The sequence below is a fragment of the Gopherus flavomarginatus genome, chromosome 4 (genome assembly GCF_025201925.1).
Source record: "Gopherus flavomarginatus isolate rGopFla2 chromosome 4, rGopFla2.mat.asm, whole genome shotgun sequence".
NCBI classification, from domain to species: Eukaryota; Metazoa; Chordata; order Testudines; family Testudinidae; genus Gopherus; species Gopherus flavomarginatus.
This window is the reverse complement of record NC_066620.1, coordinates 130,699,698-130,723,535: the sequence shown is the minus strand read 5'-3', so window position 1 is coordinate 130,723,535 and position 23,838 is coordinate 130,699,698. Positions and strand designations below refer to the sequence as shown.

The 23,838-nt window shown below is 38.7% G+C and overlaps 1 protein-coding gene across 1 annotated transcript in view; it reads right to left on the bottom strand.

Annotated features, from left to right (window-relative positions):
- Window positions 1-23,838, bottom strand: part of LAMA4 (laminin subunit alpha 4) — a 132,008-nt gene that overhangs the window by 17,215 nt on the left and 90,955 nt on the right. Inside the window, exons 19-28 of the mRNA XM_050949407.1 lie at window positions 22,373-22,546; window positions 21,044-21,186; window positions 16,085-16,247; window positions 13,906-14,039; window positions 12,345-12,516; window positions 9,607-9,738; window positions 8,483-8,625; window positions 5,534-5,672; window positions 3,248-3,385; window positions 109-242 (exon numbers count right to left, since the gene is read on the bottom strand). Of these exons, the coding sequence (XP_050805364.1) occupies window positions 109-242; window positions 3,248-3,385; window positions 5,534-5,672; window positions 8,483-8,625; window positions 9,607-9,738; window positions 12,345-12,516; window positions 13,906-14,039; window positions 16,085-16,247; window positions 21,044-21,186; window positions 22,373-22,546 (1,472 nt within the window). The remainder of the gene's footprint in view (window positions 1-108; window positions 243-3,247; window positions 3,386-5,533; window positions 5,673-8,482; window positions 8,626-9,606; window positions 9,739-12,344; window positions 12,517-13,905; window positions 14,040-16,084; window positions 16,248-21,043; window positions 21,187-22,372; window positions 22,547-23,838) is intronic.

Here is a 23,838-nt window from a genome sequence, read left to right as displayed (position 1 = left end):
TTTAAAATCTCTGCTTTGCAAAAATAACATTAAAAGACATTATGTACATAAAAGAGGTACATATCATATACTATATGTGGTAGAATCAAAGATATTGGTCAGCTTTACCTTTCTTGTGAGACAGAGGTAATGATAAAATGGGTTTTGCCATCATTGTAGCGTGTCTCTTTTGACTGAACTTCAGTTCCCATAGCATTTAAAACCACAGCACCATCAATCATAGAAATGGAGAACATATCTGGCTGAAACACAAAGAAAAACTTGTTTCAGGAGCAGGAATAATTACAGTAAGCTTTAAAAGTCATGTGGTTTTCCTGTAATATTTATTTTCCCCTTTTGCTTTTCAGATGTGTATTATTGCCATTTCCCTCTCGGTTTTAACTGTGTGCAGAGCAGGTCAGGTGAGAAGTGAGATTTCTCTTTATATTAATGTTACCCTTTAAATCTCTGAGGTCTGGTACCTGATTATTTCCCCCTTATCTATGGTACAGGCTCCATCAGTTCAGCAATTTATGGTGTTTACGTTCAATTTGTGATTCTGGGTTTCTCTTCTACAGTACTATGGAATAGCTGGTCAGCCCAGCATATTTATGTTCCTTTCCCCCCAGTCAGACTGCATATATGAACTTTGCTTAGACCTATTTCTTAATTCACAATTGTCTAGAGATATAATTTACTGTGGGAGTGAGGCATTCGGGACTGCAGCCCCAAACAGCAGGGATAATGTATCAATTCCACTGAAACAGGCATCCATACTATTTGCTTTTAAGGCTCATACAGTTTGATCTTGGGAGAAGCTAAGTATCCGAACTCCTATTGGAGGAGAGGATACTTGGCATCTCACAAGATTAGGGTCTTAATCCTTTGGGCCAAAATCAGAAGTGATGGGTAAGAAAGTGTTGGTTAGCCTGGTTGACTGCAGGGGACTCTTTCTTAGAACTACTTATGCTCACTTATCCACTTGTAGGTGAGTTTAAGCCCCATGCTTCCTTCCATTGCGCACTGCAGAGGAGAGCAGTTAGAGCAGCTTGGCTGCTCATGGCTGCAAGGGGCCTTTCCAGCACTGCACCCTCTTACCACACAGGCATCCTATGGTGGGGGATGGGATAGGGGAATCTACACCAGCTGGGGATGAAGCCAACTTTTTGGCCAATTTGTGTCACTTGAGGAGGGGTCAGACTGTTGCTCCACCAATTTAAACTCAAGGAGTTATCTGCTTCATCTTCCCTTCCAGTGTATTTCCCTGGGAAGTGAATATTGCCATTATTATTACTATTACACTGCTCTACAGCCAAAATGCTTCTGAAATAAATGTAGTCCAACTTTACTAATTCTGGGTCACTGAGAACGAAAATGATGCTTAAAATTGTTGATTGGCTCTAGTTTTCAAGATATGCTATTGGGTCAGTATATACAACCCTTGACTTGGGAATGGCGGAGGATAAGTGAGTTATAAAGGGAAGGGATCTCAATTTAAACCAGAAATGACTAAAATACATCTTTGACTGGATCTATGAATAAATCTATGACTGGGTTTGGACAGTACTTGCTTTTTAGGCTAAACAATGAATGATGCAATCTGAAGCTGGTATTGCGTCATACATGATATGAACTGCATCATGTTATTCCTAGAAGTCATGGATGATGCAATCATAACGAAGCTTACATCACTCTGCTGAACAAATTGCCCTATATCAGCTCTAGAAACCATACAGTGTCGTGCTCTCTTATTTGTCAGTGTTTGATTTTGCAAAAGGACACATTTCTGTTTAGCCAAAGTGAGCAGAGATGCCTCGTACTTGTGTGAACAGTGCAGATAACTTCTGCTATGTTTGTGGTGAAGTGACTTTTGCATCACAAAAGCGTAGTATAACCACTCTGGTTAAGAAAGCCTATCACCTTTCTTTTGGCTGCAAAATTGGAGATCAGGACAAGAGGTGGGCCCCACACATATGCTGCAACACTTGTGCAACAAATCTTCACCAGTGGTTGAACAGGAAAAGGAAATCTATGCCTTTTGCAGTGCCAATGATTTGGAGAGAGCCAACAGATCATACCAGCAATTGTTACTTCTGCATAGTGCCTCCAGTTGAGAAAGGTGTGTCAAAGAAGAAAAAGTGGACTGTGCATTATCCAAACATTCCATCAGCTATACGCCCAGTACCCCACGGAGAAGGACTGCCAGTTCCTGATGCACCAGAATCATTCTCATTTGAGTCAGACGAGGAAGAGGAAGAGGATGAAACTTCTGGTCCTGAACCATCAATGTCACAGGACTCACATTTTTTCCCATCCTCCTCCTCTGAACCACACCTCTTAACACAAGGTGAACTGAATGACCTTGTCAGGGATTTGGAACTACCCAAGAGTAAGGCAGAGCTGTTGGGCTCCAGACTACAGCCGTGGAATCTCCTGGCAGGCTATCAGGGCAAATGGAGCCCATCAATGCTTGCAGACTATTGCTGGACAGTGACAAGAGATGCTCCATTTAATGAATACAAGAGACAAGCCAAGAAGCGCCGAGTAGCCACTGAATAGGACTAAACTATGTACATAATAGTTTTTTGCCTTTTGTTTCATAATACATTTTATTTATATAACTCTTTTGCTGATTTTTAAAGTGTTACATAAACAGGAGAGGTGAAATATTATCATGTAAAGCAACCATAAACACATGAAAAGACCTAGGTTTACAATTTATGATTAAAACTCTACTATCTACACAATATACATAGACATAAAATGTAAAAAATTAAATATCTTAGAAACAGTAGCCAATCAGTTGTTTTAATTGTCATATTTGAATTCAGCACATCAAAATATATAATAAATATCACGTTTTATCTCTGAAGCAGACGACTTCTCAAAAATTGTAGACCAGTGTTATTTATGTTGTGGTAGGACCTAGGTGCTCAAATCAGGATTGCAGCCCTATTGTGCTAGATGTAGCATAAACACAGAATGAGACACAAGCTACATTTGTACTATACACACTGTGTTGAGTACAGTTATATGCATAGGGTCAAATCCTGTAATCTTTAGTTAGACAAAAATCCCTTTGATGTCAATGGGATTTTTCCCAAATAAAGACTGAAGGATTTACTCCACTGGGTGTAGAACATGAAAATTAGCCCACCAAGAGGTATTTCTAAATTGTGGATTGTTTTTTGTTTTTAAGAAATGAAGCAGGAAATGATCATGAAATTCTCCATAGTGCCAGTATATTAAAAAAAAAAAGCATACTCACTCCTTCAGCATAATGGAATAGCAGCCCATTGGGCTGCAAAGTTCGGAAGTTGAAGCCGCCTTCAAACTCATCGAAGAGTGACATTTTTTGGCTGGAGGAAATGTAGCTTTCTCCATTGAAATATGCTCTGCGGGACATCTGCATGCCAAGTCAACAAAGTCACAAGTGTGCTACAGGAAGTATTATTAACAATAATAAACAATAGCAATAGAAGCCTCCCTTTTTCTTCAGATTCAGCTGGACCAATTTTCATATGAAAAATTCAGACTTGTCCCCTAGGTTTAAACTGATCTAAATGGAGTGGTATGTTGTGAAAACATTAAGAAAGTAAGAACATAAGAACAGCCATACTGGGTCAGACCAATGGTCCATCTAGCCCAGTATCCTGTCTTCCAATAGTAGCTAATGCCAGGTGATTCAGTGGGAATGAACAGAACAGGCAATCATTGAGTAATCCATCCCCTGTCGTCCACTCCCAGCTTCTGGCAGTCAGAGGCTAGGGACACTCAGAGCTTGGGGTTCCGTCCCTGACCAACTTGGCTAATAGCCATTGAATGACCAATCCTCCATGAATTTAGCTAATTTTTTTTAACCCAATTATAGTTTTGCCTTTCACAACATCCCCTGGCCACAAGTTCCACAAGTTGACTGCATTGTTTGAAGAAGTACTTCCTTTTTTTTTCTGTTTTAAACCTGCTGCCTGTTAAGTTCATTGGGTGAAATCAACCCCGTCTGTTGTTTGAAAGAGTAAATAAAACTTCCTTATTCACTTTCTCTATGCCATTCATTATTCTATAGACCTTAATCATATTGTCCCTTAGTCATCTCTTTTCCAAGCTGAAAAGTCCATCTTTTTAATCTCTCTTCATAGAGAAGCTGTTCCATATCTTAGTCATTTTTGTTGCCCTCGTCTGTAACTTTTCCAATTCTAATATATCTTTTTTGAGATGGGGCAACAAGAACTGCATACAGTATTCCAGGTGTGGCCGTTCCATGGATTTATATAGAATCATTATGATATTTACTGTCTTAGTATCTATCCCTTTCCTGTTGGTTCCGAACAATCTCTTAGATTTTTTTTAAAGAATGTAAGTCAAATTGTTCTCTATTTCTTCAGAGACTACGGGCCTCATTCAAAGCCAGTTGAACTCAGGGGAAGTGAAGGTCCTAAATAGAATGAATCCCTGAATAAACAGTGATTTCCCCCCTTGCCTACATTCCCTGGCCCATAAGGACTCTGTATCAATGTTTCTCAGTGAAAATATGAAAATAAATACTGACAAGAGTATGTAACAAAGCTATAGGTTCCCCCTGCTTAAGGTGATATCCACCCTAATTCTGTAATGAGTTCCACAAACACAGATTTCTGCTCCAGCACAAAGTCCTACTGATTTCAGTGGGGCTTTGCATTGGTGTAGAGGTCCACTTGCAGAATCAAGGCCATGTAAATTATCTAGATATACCAGGTTTCTATTATATTGAACAGAATGATGCAAGATGGAGGGTCATTTGTACCAATACCATCCCATTAAATTTGATGAGGTTGTAGTTGTATCGGTGAAAGCAAGGGGAGAACTGACCCAGACGTTCCAAGGACAATTTTTTCTTCTTTGGAGTTTTCATGTGGACCCCTGAATGGTTTTCTGGACAGAAAATGCTTTGACATTTTTGACTCATCTGATTGGTTCTAATGCACAAGTTGAAATGACTGCCATGTGGCATCATACATTCCAAACTTGGTTGCTACTCTGCTTACTGAAACAAACCAACAATAAGAAGAAAAGCCACAGAGAGGGAAAGCCTCTTTATCCACAATGCCCTTTGATTTTTTTCCATGAACAGGTTCAGCCTAGAAATATTTGCCCATCTGTCAATACTCCTGGGGAAGTAGTACCATAGATGGGTTAGAATTCTGTTCTTTTTCATATTTGCCTTCTGTACTCCTCTGCTATCAAGTACCCCCTTTCTAAGAATATTCTCTTTACTTCACAAAACAAAAATGGAGTAAAGAGGAACTATCTGCCCTCAGAATACAGCACATTACATATTACAGACTGAATCTTGACATCACAACTTTTGAAATATCAGAGAAAACATGACTATTTTGTACTGCAATTCAGCATAAAAGTTGGGAATCATTTCAGTATGCAATTAAAAAATCAATGAGTTAAATATAGTTCCTGGGTTGCAGATTTTTCCTTCCCATTATTTGGAATTAATGTCAAGTTGACGGTCAGATCCACTGCCAAGAGTTTGCCATGGCCTCATGCCTGGTGCTATACTTACAAGTGACTCTTCTGGACAGCCATAACTGATTCCCAGGGTTCCTGGCTCCTCTAACAAGTTGAAATCCTTCTTTTGAAACTGGAAACCCTTCATGCAGCCCTTAAAACCAGTATTTACTGTGAGGTGTGGGCTAAGATTACTGGAAAACAATGTCAAACAGATTGCAATTAGCTAACCCTAATCCTCACAAAAGTACTTTCCCCCTTTAGTAGGAAGCATTCAGAAAACTTGAAAAACACAAACCTCTTGCCCCAGTCAATCCCAATCCGAGCTCTTTATGTATAGCAAATATTTCCCCATGTTTTATATCCTGAAAGGTCAAAATGCATCAACACTTATAAATGTTAAGGAGGGAAACAGGTGAGTATGCTGAAGAAATCATGTGGAGAAATCTTGAGAAGTTTAAAATAACAACTGAAATTAAAGGATGTGGTACGATTTCTATTTTTAAGAAAGAAAAAATAGGGGTTTTGATTTTTACCTTATGAACAAATCTATGAAAGTTATGTTTCAGTTTTTCCTCTATGAACTGCCCCAATAGGCAATTCCATTTTCCTCTCAGGAAACAGACAGGACTCAGCTGGCAAAACAAATAATACTAACAGAGGTAATGGATTTGGGACCAAATTCTGATCTCACTTACATCCATGAGTCTTTAATTAAATGGTTTCAAGGTGGTAAATGAGAGCAGAACATAGCCTTCAGTAATTCTCTTCATGTCAGGTTTGAGATTGCTGGCACAGCAATCTGTATTGACTACTCTTTCTCACGCATATTTTTCTGTTGTGCTCATCACAATAGTATCTGAGCACCTAACATCATTGAATGTATCCTCATAACACCCTTTGGAGGTAGAAAAGTATTATCATCCCTATTTGACAGATAGGTAGCTGAGGCACAAAAAAAGGTGAGGTGACTTGCTGAAGGTCCCATAGAAAGTTTGTGGTGGAGCCAAGGAATGAAACAGGATCTCTTTAGTCCCAGGGCAGTGCCTTAATCAGCTTACCATTGTTCCTCTCTTTATTTGTGGATAAAGGCAGAACTTCAGTTGGTATTTGCATAAAGGTGTTAGAAGATACTCAGTTACTGGCACATAATGGTGCTATTTCAGAATGACCTATATCAACTTCCACCAGGTAAACTAAATACTGACTGTGCTAATAAACCTCAAATGATATGGAGGTTCAGCCCAGCTCAAGTCTGGATGATTATCAGAAATTATTTGTACTTTCTAAATAATAAGAACAAAGTGCCTGATCTAATCTCCACTGAAGTCAGGGGAAAACTCCCATTTTCTTCTGTGGGAGTTGGATCACGTCCTAATAAATAGGTTAAGGGGCTGACCCTTACTCATATGAGTAGTCCCTTTGATTTGTTACTTCAAATAGCTACTTGTCTAATTAAATATCCCTAGCTGAAAAAAGAATGGTGCGAGAATAAAATATATGAACGTGATTCCAAATGCATTCTATTTGAAGACAAGATAACTGACAGAAGAAAAGGCTACTGGAATGAGTGAAAATATACTTACTTGGAAAAAAATCAAATTACTTCCCTAAGTCTATTAGCTAGTTGCATAGTAACAAATTCAGTAAAATGTAAATCTCCCCAGGAAAATCAAGTAGATGTCAATGGAAGATAAAGATTGAATTCAGATATTGGCTAGGATGGTTGGCTAATATTTTGCAGGCACATAGGAATTTCCATACCAATCAGAGAAGTGTTCTATCTAGTCTGCTATCCTGCCTCTGACAGTGGCTAGTAGTGGAAGGTATCAGAATCCCCATAGTGGGAAATTATGGAGTTAGCTGCCTACAGAGAGTTTCTTCCTAGCTTTCTGTCACAGTGATTGGTTTATTCCTTGAATTATGATGGTTTATATTTATGGGGCCAGATTCTCAGATGATGTAAATCAGTGTAGCTCAACCGACTTCAATGGAGCTACACCAGTTTACACCACCTCAGAATCTGGTCCATTGTATTTTTATCGTATATAATGTAACTGTGGATGTTTTCATTCTCTGTATAAATATCTAATTTTTAGGACTGTCAATTAATCACAGTTAACTCAAGTGATTAATTCAAAACAAATTAACTAGATTAAAAAAATTAGTTGTGATTAATTGCAATTTTATTCACACTGTTAAACTATAAAAGAATACAAATTTAAATTTATGATAAATATTTGTGGATGTTTTTCTACATTTTCAAATATATTGATTTCAATTACAACACAGTATACAAAGTGTACCATACTTAATGTATCTAACCAAATCTTCCTTCTGCTGCTGAAATAGGAGCAGAGGGTGTTCATGGTCCTACTCTGGCTTGTTTTAGTAAGTAGGACCTATACTCCCTATTGGGACTATGCTTGGCCTTTGTCCAATAGCTTCCGGGGAAAGAGGAGGCTCCCTGGGATCTCCCCTCACACCTTTGCACATCGATACAGGGACAGCTACATTTGAGCCCACAGATAAATACAGACAGATTTGAACTACGGTTTATAGTAGAAAAAATCTCTTTATCTGAAAATATGATGGACAGTGAGATATGATATCTGTGTTCATAAGCAGAAGGCATTTTGCTCAAAGAAGAACGCTTGTTGAAAGGAAGGAGGGTTAGCTTTTCTTATTGTATGTGTATGTGTATATATATATGTTTTGATACACTCTTTAAACATTTATTTTTGTCCCAACTGTACTGCAATTTCTTATCCTCTGCTGAGACTCTTCTGGATCACATGACTAATTTCAGCCAGCAGCAGAGTGCCAGCCATCTTGAATCAATGTACAAATACCAAGTACTTTATACCTAGAGCTCTGAGGAAAAATAAAATGGAGCCTTAGAAGCTGTTTTTCATGAAGGAGCAAAGGTAGTAAAACACACCTTCTTGCAAACCATTGTGCAACAATCAGATGAGTACTGATGGAACCTGGGCTGTCAACAAACCTGGACTTTAAGATCTCGGAAGGAGCTCCTCCTATGTAGATATCAGTGAATGGCATTGCTTTCTTTTCATTGTCCACACTTTTTATATGTCGTCTGTCCACCACCAAGATCATCTTCTTAGAATTGTGATATATAACAGAAATCTGAAAAGAGAAATGAACAGCTCAACTCCAAATATCCAAGAATACTGTCTTTTAGAAGTTATCATGCTAGGTTTGCCAAGTTGGCATTTTTAATAAAAGAGAGTCTGTAATTATTGTCCATTGTATTTTTAAAATTTAACAATTATTCTAATTAATCAAAAAGAGGCTTGTGAATCAGTGGGGAGCTGACAAAAATGACTAGTAGTGAGCTCATTTCAATATAATGATTTTTCTAATGGCCAAAAACAAACCAAATCCTTCTTTCATTTGCTTGTAAAAAATTATCACAGGCCAAATTCTATACTGGAGTAAATGGAGCACTTCCATTGACTTGAGTAGAGAATTTGGATATATGTCTTTAAATCTGCTTTTATTGTTGAAACTTAGGGCTTAGTTCTGCTGACACACAAGTTAAATACCACTGTAACTTCACTGATATCAGAAATCAGACTCCTAATTTGCATCACGTAACTAAGAGAAGAATCATGCCCTTACAGTTCAGATTTATTACTGTCATTGTCACAGCTATGATGACTTGAAGCAAATTCTCTAGTACCTCTAATGCAGGTAGACTGTCAGTTTTTGAGTTGCTGAACTGCCTAAATAAGTGTCTATAGTTCCAACATCAATACTGAATTTCATTTGAGTAATTCCTTTTTTACCGAAATGGGAGTTCAACACTTTGTAATACAATAGCTGCTAAAACTGATTGAGTTAAAATAGTGACACACATATTTGTGGTTGTAGAGAACAATATTTATGAAGTGTTTTCCTCTGGATATATAGTTTTATTCTGACTTTTAATACTTTTTAGTATTAGTACCTTTTTTCTGCCCAATGTTCCTTGCCACTTCATAGCAAAACGGACATATTTGGTATCATAAAATCTGACCCATCATTTTTTGGTTCTTTAATTATAAGAGAAGCTTTATTATTCTTGGTGTGGCTAGCTAAATAAAAATACTTTCACACCAGTTTTACCTCATGGAATTTTGCATCATTTATCTGAGCCTTCTTCATTGAATCTTCAAGAAGCACAGGGGTAGTGCTGAAGCCAAAGTCATAGCGCAGATACAGGAATCCATTCTGCATCACTAGACTGAAAAACATACTCTGTACAAAACAAACAGCATTAAAGGAAAGTATATAGACATCATTCTTATGCAAGCAATATAGAGCTGGATATATTAGATTATTAGAGATGGTTGAACTATTCATTATGAACAATTTATTCATTGAAAATGGCCTTTTACTTATTTGCAAAATTATCATAATTTTCCTGGATTTTTTTTATTCATAAATTGTTTGATAAATAGTATTGATTTGGAATTTTGGTGAACTACTGTTTGAAATATATACTTATTCAGTATCCTGAATTAGGTTTTCAGGCTGTGTCATTGGTCACCTATGCCACATGCTATGGATTCTATTCTATGGCTGGATAACCAAAACTTTATAGTGACAAGGTGGGTGAGGTAATATCTTTTACTGGACCAACTTCTGTTGGTGAGAGAGACAAGCTTTCGAGCTTATACAGAGTAACTTGAAAGCTTGTTTCTCTCACCAGCAGAAGTTGATCCAGTAAAAGATATTACCTCACTCACCCTGTCTCCCTAATGTCCTGGGATCAACACAGCGACACTGATACTGCATACAAAACTTTGGAAGCAGGGCAGCACTCAAAGAAATCTTTAAGGTAGTGAATTTTTCAGGGGAAAAAATGGGAAGCACTTAGGGGAGAGAGAAACAGCAGGACACAGGAAGACTAGGAAATCAAGTCATCCTTGATTTCAAGTTCTGTGGCATAGAATTAGATTGATAAACCATATATAAATGTAAGGAAGTACAGTGGACCCATTTACAACAGCTGGGGATCTGGCCAGATGTTTATTTTTATATTTTTCTAACATTAAGAACATTAAACCTTAAAAAACACTACAAAAGGAACAGGCTAAACTTGTAAATAAAGTAAAAAGAATTACTTATTTTTGCATATTTATGAGCTGTCCACATAGAACACAACAGTGGTAGCTGGTTTTGTACAATCCAACCAAAAATGTCCATCACGACTATAGTTTCTATCACAGAGTACACAATTACAAAGTATATACAGTACAATTCAGACACAATTTTGGGAATTTCTGCTCAGAAAAAACTAATTACTGGTCTACTACAGAAGAGTTTTTGTGTAGCAACTGCTGCTTAAAGCAGAGCTGAGGTTACTGGTGGTGTTCAAATGCTGTAGAGCAATCTGCACTGCAGAAATCTCCTCTCTAAGTATCCCTGACGGCAAACACTACCAAGTAAGCGTTTTAATTAGAATGAAATGAATTCATTGCAGTGAAGTCTGTGCACATAATGTATCAACATACATTTTTACATCCTTCTGAGCCAATATTGGCACACAGGGTGGAATCTTCCATTTCTTTCTGTCATTTGCTGCTGCTTGCAACTGTTCTATTGTGTTGAGATAACCTGTTTTACCCTCTCAGCTAAGAGTTCTTCTTAGGGTTTCTCTTAGGTGCCCTTGTTTCCTCACACTGTCTGGTTTCCACTTGACAGCTTCGTGGAAGTCTGTGTGTTGGCATCTGGAATACATGTCCCAAATATGTCCAGCACTTCCTTCTGATTCTAGTGGAAACGAGTTGCTGGTTGGTGATTTCTCAGACCTCTTCATTGGTGATAAAATTTTTCCAACCAATACTCAGAACCTTTTGTAGGCACTTATTTTGTAAAGCATCTACTTTTCTCACTAACATTTTGGTAGACCTCCAGCTTTCACAGCCATATATTAGCTCTGAAATGTTGTTTGAATTAAAATGCATCTATTTTGTTCTGGTGCTGTGTTTCTTTGATTTCCATACGATGTTGGGTTTAGTAAATGCTGTGGATGCCTTTCTATCCTTGATGTCACTTCTTTCTTAAGGTCTGTTAGCCATTATGGTTCTGTTCTACAGGTGAACTGTTCTACTTTCTTGATATTTTAGTGTCATATCTACACAATAAATTATTTTCTTTTGAATTTCTAAATTATTTTAATCCAGACTGGGCTTGTAAATTTGAGGAAGAGATGCCTCAAGACACAAGTCTGAGTTTATATTCAAAATATTGTAAAGCTTGAAGATGTTTGGATGTGGGTTTTTTGTTCAGACCATTATAGAGGTAGGGGACAATCTTAAACTTCTGAAAATTTGGGGATGCTTGGATCCACCATTTTGGTTTTCGATAGTCTCTAATTCCAAGTTACAACAGTAACTAACTGTACTGGTTCAATGAAAGATATTACCCCACCCACCTTGCCTATTGCACTGTATAATAGAGTTCAGCCATCTATCTACCAGGAGACAAATGTATAGAACTTCATGTTAACTACTATATAGTCACATCTGATAGCACAGACAGTGCATTCACATTTAAATAAAAGTAAAAATACTGGGCCTGATTATATTCTCACTTTAAGTAGTTTCATGTTACTGTAACGCCACTGAAGTGCTCATTATGCCACTGTGGGAGCAGAATTAGGGCCAGTGAGAGTAAATCAGAGAATACGGGGGGCTTTGTACCCAGTACTTCAGGTTCCTCATGATATGTGTGCAGAAGGGAACTTTCTCTTCTAAAATGAAATATAAATCATCAACATTTGGGGTATTGCATAGTAACTGTGCAGAATAGGCAGAAGAGAAACAGGGGACAGTGTGAGAACAGAATTTTATACTCACTCCATTAACCATCAGGAGAATAAGCCCATTGTCTGTTGGTGTTCGAACTTCTATGTCAAAACGAGTCACCTGGCTGAACTTTCCTCTTCTCTCAATGTTCCTCACCAAACCATAGCCAGAGCCATCAAAGAAATAGCTCACAGCTCGGCTCTGAGTGAAGGCCAGCTTATTTCTAGCATGGAAAAGAACACAGACGCAAGCAAGAATTAGAGACCACCTCAGAGCATTCTTAGTATTATGACCCTGCACTGCAGATCCGGGGAGTTAACATTTGGGTGTCAGAGTTTACAACACTTTCTTGGAATAGTCATCTTAAACTTTTATTTATCCCTGGGAGGGATGAAGACTTTAGGCGTCTTACTTTTTTTTTTTTTTACACTGCTGTCAGAATTTTCCCTGAAAAATTATTTAGGGCTTTGATAGTCTCCCTTATCATAAGGTCATGTATTGGTTTTGTGGTACAGAGTCATAGATATGTAGGCATGGAAGGGATGTTGAGAGGTCATCTTACCCAGCCCTTGCACTGATACAGGACCAAATAAATCTTGACTATCCCTGAAAAATGTTTGTGTAACCTCTTCTTAAAAATTTCCAGGGATGGGAATTCCACAACCTCCCTTGGAAACCTATTCCTGCCTTCAGTGGACCTGGAGAACAATTGATCACTGTCCTCTTTATAACAGCCCTTCTCATGGGTGTTCTGGGATTCCACCCTTCAGTTTTCTTTTCTCAAGTCTAAACATGCCCAGTTTTTTATAGTTATATGTCGGAAACTGGAAAGTTTGGAGGCTCATTATTGGACAGGTGTTAGGGCCACAAACCTTCCTGATTATAGGCGGAGGTATTCTTTTTAAGGGTTATCCAACTCCCATAGAATTCAATGGAAATCCAACATGTACTTTAACTGATGATGGATTGGGTCCTCAATTATGCAAGCAATGTACCCTTCATACACTGTTACAGAGATATGGTGAACAGGGCTTTTCACTCAAAGTACCTTCTCTCTGTGAGAGATTTGGGAAAAAAATCCTATACTCTAGTTGTTCTCTTCAGATTTATTAAAACCTGCATTTATTTCCAACAATACTAGAGTTTCTTCCTCTCTGATCATATAGCTATACATCAAAATGCAACACAAAACTATAGTTCCTGACTACTGAATGAAGAAACTTCCCATAAATATTTATGATAAATGAATTGTACAGTTTCTCTATAAGTGGAACATTTCTCATTCTCGCTGCAAAGGGCTTAAAAAGAGGAATTTTTTTTACCGAATAGTTCAGGAGCATATGGCACTAATGGTTCTGTGTCAGAGGAGTGAATAAGCCATTTGAGACAATTTGTTGAGATGGAAAATAACAAAGAAAATGTACAATTGTAGGACAGATCAAGCCAGTTGGTCTGAACCACAGTTTGAAGTAGTGAGATTTATTCAGGAAAGGTCAAGTTAATATTATCCTGAGATTCTTCTCTAAAAGGAAGGAAATAAAGTAGCCATTCGGTTCTGCAAACATTGAGAGCTATCAAAGGACTTCATTCTGACAATTGAATTTTTCTCTACCTGGCACAAGGTGGCGATGCGGTGGTGTTTATATTGTAGATGTGCTTGAAATTGTATAAACTGATTATATCATCATTCAAGGTGGCCAGTTCCAAGCAGCCAATGAAGCCAGGCAGGTTCAGACTGGGAGGGAGCTATGCAGAGAAGGAAACAAAGGCAAAAGGGTAAAGTCAGCATATGTATTTTATTCAGGGATGCCAAATTCATTTGTTCCTGAGATCATTTTTGTTTTGAAGCTCTTAGCGTTAGGCTATGTCTACACTACAGACCTTACAGCAGCACAGCCATATGGTCTCCTGTGTAGCTACTCTGTGCTGGCAGGTGAGTGCTCTCCTGCCAGCATAATTAAACCACCCCCAATGAACAGTGGTAGCTGTTGTCCACACTGTCCACACCGGCACTTTTGACAGTGAAACTTATGTCGGGGTGTGTTTTTACACACCCCGACTGACAAAAGTTTTGCCAACAAAAGTGCTAGTGTAGAATAAACTTTAGAGACAAGATGGCTGAGGTATAATCTTTTATTGGACCAACATCTGTTGATGAGAGAGACAAGCTTTCCAGCTTACACAGAGCTCTTCTTCAGGTCTGAGAAACCTACTCAGAGCGTCACAGCTAAATACAAGGTGGAACAAATTGTTTAGCATAAGTAGTTAACACACATTTCAAGGGACCATTCCAGGTAAAAAGGCCTGTTAACACCTCTCTGAAAGCAAGTTAGCCAGATATGGGAAGTGGTGTGTCCAAGCATGGAGACAGGCAGTTATGCTGTGTTCTACAAAGGAGTAATGAATAACTGATAAAGAGATCAAATGCTTAGATAGGACTACTACAAACGAGAACTTCCACCATAATTTTTAAAGACAAGGGGCAAAAGAAGGAGTTAGATTTTAGGGTAGACTGGATCTTCGTGCTATGTGATACTATAATGATTTTATGACTAATCCTAGATCTATCTTAGTCAGATTACACAATTTATTATCCAAAGTCCTGAAGAAGAGCTCTGTGTAACTTGAAAGCTTGTCTCTTTCACCAACATAAGTTGGTCCAATAAAAGATATTATATCACCCACCTTGTCTCTCTCATATCCAAAGAACAACATTTCATAACAATTTAAATGGAAATTTCCCCCAATATTTTGTGTTTATTTCATTTACGTTTCATTGTGGTTTAAAGGCCATTTCATACCACAAGAAAGAAAAAAAAGAGCATGTGAACTCTAGGAAATTCTCTCATATTCATAGAATTTATCTTTGCCAGTAGCTAAAGTTCAGCAGAGATTATTTTAAGTAACTCAACAATGATCACTGCAAATTGAATCTAAATTGCTTTGTTAGTGAAAGAAATAAAATCAAGTGATGTAAAAACAAAATGAAAGTAAAGTTGGCAGAATTAATGCAGCAGTCTTCCACTATTAAAAAAGTTCTACGCTGTAGAATAGGCATAGCAGCAGCAAACGTTTCTTCAGCACATTATCTGCCTGTTACAACCAGCATTAATTGGCATATCAGTTGGCTTTTTCCACAGTCATATTAGGTCCTCATTAGGATTTAGTAACTCTGCTGAGCGATCTCTGGTGCACAGATTTATATCCTTGAATAGATACTTACTGATTAAAATCTTTAAGAGTTTGATGTTTAAAAAATGGTTTTTCCAACTAATTTTCACAGAAGTAGCAAACCATTTACGGCTAATATTAGGAACGTATGGATGTCTTCACCATGAATTTTATAGGGTGCCTACTTTGAGACCACTATCGTATTTTAAATAGGCCATCAAACAGCCATCATACAGGGAAGTTTCTATGCCAGACTTGGCACCCAGTGTTGACGGAGTATAGCAGAAAGCACACATTGTTCAGTTGGGCTACTATGTGTCCATCTAGAACAAGAACTATGCATTTTTTTCTCTAATTACATGTCAAAAACATTTTACTGTAGCCAAGATCAATCTGATCAGCTTCTCACTGGAGGACATTCTATGTAGATGGTAGCATTAGCCTTGGTCAGTGCTGCAGATTCCAGGGAACTTGTTCAAGAATCATAATGTGGTATGTGACTTAATAAGGATGTTTCCGGTAACCAAACCTTTCCATTAATGACAAGTTTGTAAAGGAAGTCCCAGCATGGGTTTGATTTATTTAAGTTTCAATATATACAGAAGAGTTATTCAATCTACCTTAAAATTTGAAGGCACTCCACCAACATAGAAGACAGTATTTCTGGGCTCCAAATCCAAAAGGGAGTCAGCACCAGGGACCTCTCCTTTTTTGATGAATTTTTCTTCAGCTGTGCTGCTAGGGCTTGGCACAGTTAGAAATATTTTGCCATGCTTTCCCACCCTGTTGAAGGAATTTGGAGAAAAAGAGGGCAGCATAGTCATACCTTTAGCTTGATGGTTAGATATAAGAAACAGGACAAGATAATTTAAACAAAGTTTTTTTGGTAGTTTAATGTAAGTATTTTCCCCACCAGAAAAGCATCACCCATCTGGTGTTCCGGCTGGGACCAAAAAGAGAAATTACAGAGATTGGAATGGATTCTCTTTCCACTTACTACTTGAGCCTGCCCTCTTGGAGTCAGTGGAATTTTTACTGACTCCAACAGAAGCAGGATTAGACTCTTAGGCTTGTGCCAATGAATAGCTCCCTTGAAGTTGCACTAGTGGAAAAATGGTGGAGAACAGATTCAGGCCCAATTGTTTTTTCTGGAGCTCTTGGGACAAATATTTGGGTCACGTGTAGGATCAGGAAGAAATGGAGAAAAGACGTTAACTATGGAGGAGACATTTCTGTTTTCTAGCTTTTTTTCACCTTTCCTAAAAAAGGTGTGTGTGTGTGTATAAGAGCTGTCGATTAATATTAGTTAACACATACAATTAATAAAAAAATTAATCACGATTAATCACACTGTTAAACAATAGAATACAAATTGAAATTTATTAAATATTTTTGATTTTTTTACATTTTCAAATATATCTGTTTCAATTACAACACAGAATACAAAGTGTACAGTGCTCACTTTATATTTTTTATTACAAATATTTGCACTGTAAAAATGATAAAAGACACAGTATTTTTCAATTCACCTCATACAAGTACTGTAGTGCAATCTCTTTATCATGAAAATGCAACTTACAAATGTATTTTTTTGTTACATAACCGCACTCAAAATAAAACAATGTAAAACTTTAGAGTCTACAAGTCCACTCAGTCCTACTTTTTGTTCAGCCAATTGCTAAGAGAAAAAAGTTTGTTCACGTTTATGGGAGATAATGCTGCCCACTTCTTAATTACAATGTCACCTGAAAGTGAGAACAGGCATTTGCATGGCACTGTTGTAGGTTGTGTTGCAAGATATTTACGTGCCAGATGGGCGAAAGATTCATATGCCTCTTCATGCTGGCCATTGTTCCAGAGGACATGCTTCCATGCTGATGATGCTCATTAAAAAAAATAATGTGTTAATTAAATTTGTAAAAGCAGCAAAGAGTCCTGTGGCACCTTATAGACTAACAGACATTTTGGAGCATGAGCTTTCGTGGGTGAATACCCACTTCATCAGATGCATGTAGTGGAAATTTCCAGGGGCAGGTATATATATGCAGGCAAGCTAGAGATAATGAGGTAGTTCATTCAGGGAGGATGAGGCCCTGTTCTAGCAGTTGAGGTGTGAAAACCAAGGGAGGAGAAACTGGTTCTGTAATTGGCAAGCCATTCACAGTCTTTGTTGAGCTGATGGTGTCAAATTTGCAGATGAACTGAAGCTCAGCAGTTTCTCTTTGAAGTCTGGTCCTGAAGTTTTTTTGCTGCAGGATGGCCACCTTAAGGTCTGCTCTAGTGTGGCCAGGGAGGTTGAAGTGTTCTCCTACAGGTTTTTGTATATTGCCATTCCTAATATCTGATTTGTGTCTGTTTATCCTTTTCCATAGTGACTGTCCAGTTTGGCCAATGTAGATAGCAGAGGGGTATTGCTGGCATATGATGGCATATATTACATTGGTGGACGTGCAGGTGAATAAACTGGTGATGATGTGATGGTCACATTACCACCACCCTATACCGAAAACCTACCGACCGCTATGCCTACCTTCATGCCTCCAGCTTCTATCCCGGGCACATCACACGATCCATTGTCTACAGCCAAGTACTGAGGTACAACCGCATCTGCTCTAACCCCTCAGACAGAGACCAACACCTACAAAATCTCCAACAAGCATTCTCAAAACTACAATACCCGCATGAGGAAACAAGGAAACAGATCAACAGAGCCAGACCTGTACCCAGAAGCCTCCTACTGCAAAATGAACCCAAGAAAGAAACCAACAGGACTCCACTGGCCATCACATACAGTCCCTAGCTAAAACCTCTCCAACGCATCATCAGGGATCTACAACCCATCCTGGACAATGATCCCACACTTTCACAGACCTTGGGTGGCAGGCCAGTCCTCGCCCACAGACAACCTGCCAACCTGAAACATATTCTCACCAGTAACTGCACACCGCACCATAGTAACTCTAGCTCAGGAACCAATCCATGCAACAAACCTCGATGCCAACTCTGCCCACATATCTACACCAGCGACACCATCACAGGACCTAACCAGATCAGCCACACCATCACCGGTTCATTCACCTGCACATCCACCGATGTAATATACGCCATCATATGCCAGCAATGCCCCTCTGCTATGTACATCGGCCAAACTGAACAGTCGCTACGGAAAAGGATAAACGGACACAAATCAGATATTAGGAATGGCAATATACAAAAACCTGTAGGAGAACACCTCAACCTCCCTGGCCACACTAGAGCAGACCTTAAGGTGGCCATCCTGCAGCAAAAAAACTTCAGGACCAGACTTCAAAGAGAAACTGCTGAGCTTCAGTTCATCTGCAAATTTGACACCATCAGCTCAGGATTAAACAAAGACTGTGAATGGCTTGCCAATTACAGAACCAGTTTCTCCTCCCTTGGTTTTCACACCTCAACTGCTAGAACAGGGCCTCATCCTCCCTGATTGAGCTACCTCATTATCTCTAGCTTGCCTGCATATATATACCTGCCCCTGGAAATTTCCACTACATGCATCTGATGAAGTGGGTATTCGCCCACGAAAGCTCATGCTCCAAAATGTCTGTTAGTCTATAAGGTGCCACAGAACTCTTTGCTGCTTTTACAGATCCAGACTAACACGGCTACCCCTCTGATACGTAATTAAATTTGTGACTGAACTCCTTGAGGGAGAATTGTATGTCTCCTCCTCTGTTTTACCTGCATTTTGCCATATATTTAATGTTATAGCAGTCTTGGATGATGACCCTGCACTTGTTGCTCATTTTAAGAACACTTTCACTGCAAATTTGACAAAATGCAAAGGAGATACCAATGTTAAATTTCTCAAGATAGCTACAGCACTCAATCCAAGGTTTAAGAATCTGAAGTGCCTTCCAACATCTGAGAGGGATGAGATGTGGAGCACGCTTTCAGAAGTCTTACGAGAGCAACACTCTGATGCAGAAACCACAGAACTCAAACCACCAAAAAAGAAAATCAACCTTCTGCTGGTGGCATCTGATGCAGATGATGAAAATGAACATGCGTCGGTCTGCACTGCTTTGGATTGTTATTGAGCAGAATCTGTCATCAACATGGATGCATGTCTTCTGGAATGGTGGTTGAAGCATCAAGGGACATATGAATCTTTAGTGCATCTGGCATGTATATATTTTGCGACACTGGCTACAACAGTGCCGTGAGAACACTTGTTCTCACTTTCAGGTGACATTGTAATAAAGAAGTGGGCAGCATTATCTCCCATAAATGAAAACAAACTTGTTTGTCTTAGCAATTGGCTGAACAAGAAGTAGGACTGAGTGGACTTGGAGGTTCTAAAATTTTACATTGTTTTATTTTTTGAATGCAGGCTGTTTTTGTACATAATTTTAAATTTGTAAATTCAACTTTCATGATAAAGAGATTGCACCACAGAACTTGTATTAGGTAAATTGAAAAATACTATTTCTTTTGCTTTTTTACAGTGCAACTATTTATAATAAAAAATAAATATAAAGTGAGCACTGTACACTTTGTATTCTGTGTTGTAACTGAAATAAATATATTTGAAAATGTGGAAAAATATTTAAATAAATGGTATTCTATTACTGTCTAATAGCGCAATTAATCACACAATTATTTTTTTAATTGCTTGACAGCCCTTATACATTTCCAGACTGCCTTTTTGTCCAACCAAAGAAAGAAAGTCTTTTTAAAGTCACTGTTGGCCTGAGGTGAGCATTGTCTTTTTTCTTCTGCAATTGTTTTAAAAACTTTTACTGTGTTTAGAACATCAAATGTGACACATGCCATACTGGAGTGAAAATAATCAAAAAAGGGTTCTTAACTCATGATATTGTAGTTTTTCAAGGGATCCCTATTCCCATGGAATTCTGAACAAGATTGGCAGGGCTGGCTATCTCATCAGTTTGCTAAAGACCTCGCTAACCAGCCTTGTCATCATCCCATAAGATAATGTTAGGGCATGTCTTCACTAGCAACATTAATGTACTGCTGTGGCAACGTTTTAACGTGTCTGTGTAGTTGTGGCACCAGTGCTGGAAGAGCTATAAAAAACCCACCTCCATGAGGGGAGTAGCTACCAGTGCTGGGAGCACGGCTCCCAGTGTTGGTGCACTAGCTACACTGCATTTTACAGCACCGAAACTTGCAGCGCTCAGTGCTGTATTTTTTCACACTACTGAGTGAGAAAGTTGCAGTGCTGTAAAGTGGCAATGTAGACAAGGCCTTAGATAGTTAACTGGTGAGTTTTACTTGGTCACTTGTGAAATTCTCAAACCAAACTGCAAAAAGAACAGGAGTTCTTGTGGCACTTTAGAGACTAACAAATGTATTTCAGCAGGAGCTTTCAGGAGCTACAGCTCACTTCTTCGGACGTGATTCAAAGAAGTGAGCTGTAGCTCACGAAAGCTCATGCTGAAATACATTTGTTAGTCTCTAAGGTGCCACAAGTACTCCTGCTCTTTTTGCGGATACAGACTAACATGACTGCTATTCTGAAACCTGTCAAACCAAACCGATCACATAAGAAATAGAGCAGCTCCACATAAACACTTTACCTCTCAACTTTGACGATACTGAAGTAAGCAGGCCAAGAGCTGACTGGCTTGGAGTCCAGTGGTATCTCCACATCTCGACCTCCCAGATTATAAATATACACCAGGTTGTCATTCTTGATCGCAAGACCCATATAATCTTTTGCCTAAAACACCAACAAGTTGGGATGTCAGGACTACTTGATTCACTCGTAATCCAAAAAAGCTAATAAATGTTAGACAGTTTTAGACAAAAGGGAATATTTATGTATAGCTAATAAACTAAAGCACACCTTCAACTAATTATATTGTTTCAGTAGATGGCACGGCATGGGACAAAACTGTTCCAAAAGATATGGTTTCAAATCCATTTTGGATGAAGTAATTGCCAGGTTAAATATTTCTAAGACTTTTTCTGACTGAAATCTATCACATGCTCTTGCATGTGCCTATTGTTTACTAGGCAGTATCAATATAGGAAGTGGCAACAAAGGCTTGTCCAAGGACATAGATATGATGTACATAATCAGATCTGCTCTCAGCAGGGAATTTCTTAATTTGCATGCACTGTACACAGAAATTCCTTTAAAAAAAAAAAAAGTCAAAGAGAAAAGCCCTTGACTTCACCTTTCCAAACTAGCAGTTGGCCCAGATTGCACATAGTTTGTAAGATGTGTCTTTTTTGTTTTTCTTTAACAGTAAAAATTTAACACAGTTGCTTCACAACACTTTTTGATAACAAGTGTTCAAGTGTTCAAAAGTAGAGATGAGGAGGGTATTCAGTAGCAGTAGCACATGCCACAGGCAAAGAAGCACTCTTATCTCTAAGACCTTTGAACTGCAAGACTTGAAATCTACATTGTCAGCAGTACTGTGTTGATTACGTGTGACCCACAGCCTGGCAGAGAGAAGTAATTGCTTCAGAGCAGTTCAATACCAGTTGAGTGTGGATGGCAAGTGTAGTTTGCAGCCAGCCTCTGTATCTCAGTACACCAGGCAATGCAATTTGCTACGTGGACAGAATACTTTATTGGAGAGAGGGAAAAATTGCAAGGATAGTTCACTGCATGTCACTAACCAATAGGGTGACCAGACAGCAAATGTGAAAAATCGGGATGGAGGTTGGGGGTAATAGGAGCCTATATAAGAAAAAGATCCAAAAAATTGGGACTGTCTCTATAAAATTGGGTCATTTGGTAACCGTACTAACCAATGACCAGCATCAGTAAAATATTACTGTGGAAATCCCTGATGGTAGGAAATAGAGAAATGTTGCTGAAAAATCCACATACTTATTTTCACTTCTGTCTTTTTTTTTTTTTCAAAATAAAATTAATTAGATTATTCTCTTACATTTTTGTTTCCAAGGTACAGAACAAATCTATCTGGAGATGCTGCCAGCTGTGGGTGGTCTTTCTGAAGTTTCATATACAAGCTCATGGAGGTAAAAGCCTTTAAATCATCTAGGCTCGTCTTTGGATTAACTTCTACTGCTGATCGGCCTTCAAACTTCATAGAGACTTGAACCTGAAGTGGCAAACATACAAAGTTAGAGACGTTCTGTTCTGAGACTCTGCTATGGGGAAATTTGCAAACATACTCCCTTAACGGCTTCCTTGACTAATAATGACAAGCATGGAATTAGCATTGATTGTATGTTCTTAACAACTCAAATCAATGAAACACACTGTAAAAAGATAAAGGGAAACATACTAATGAAATGGTGCCAGTTTTGTCTTTACTTTCATTGAAGCCCCTATTCAACAATACACATAATTAACTTTAACTGGGCTTCAATGGGACTTAAGCACATGCTTCAGTGTCTTGTTGAATCAGGACTATAATATTATTCGATACACCACAAACTTCTTGCATATTTTAAAAAATTCTTTCCCAATCATTTATTTCTTTGCTTCAGAAATAGACCTAATTCTCCTCTCACTTTCTCTGGTTTAAATCAGGAGTTACTCCACTGAAGTCAATGGAGTTATACTAGTGTAAATGTGGTATAAATGAGAGGTTAGTCAGGCCAAGAGCATTCATTTTAAGATATCTTTAAACATATTTAAAGCAATGTTTTTACATTTTGAAGAACTGAATGTTTTAAAACTAAAACATATTTAAGGAAAAAGTCAAATATTGTAGTTCCTGACTGAGGGAACTGAGGAGGTCTCGCATCCCACTTCTAGTACCATGTTTATGGTGGGTTGCACTTACTTCTTTGAGTGCCCCCCGTGTCCGGGTACAATACTGTCATTTCCTTCAGCTCCCTGCACCCTCGTGCAGGCTATCAGTCAGACTCTGTGGGTCTTTTGTGGCTTGGTCCTGTGGCCAGGTCACACAGTTCAAACCCCTTTCTGGGGTACAACAAACTCAAATAGAAGATCCTTGCCCTTCAGGGCCAATGATAAATCAAATGGTTTCTTATCCTTCTGAGGCTTAATTCCTTCTCCAGAATTAAACCAACAGGGTTCCTCATGCACACGTTTCCTTGATTGTGGTCAGAAATGGGTCCTGGCCTGGCCTGGTTCCTTTGGCTGTGGCCTAGGGAGAGTCCCTCCTCACTTCACTGCCAGGAATTGCTTTGCTAGCAGGCAGCTCCTTTTTTGGAGCTGTGCCTTGATTGGCTGTTGCTGGTGTCCAGCCCTTTTAGCTGCTGGAGGACCAGATCTCAATGGTTCCACAAATGGCTGGTCCTGGTCTAATGGCTGGTCTAATACTTGCTGCTCTTTTCCACTCAGAGAACTGTTTCCTGGGGCAGGGTGAAGCAGAGCAGTGATGCTTCCAGCAGGATGTCACAAAAACCTGGTACACCATTA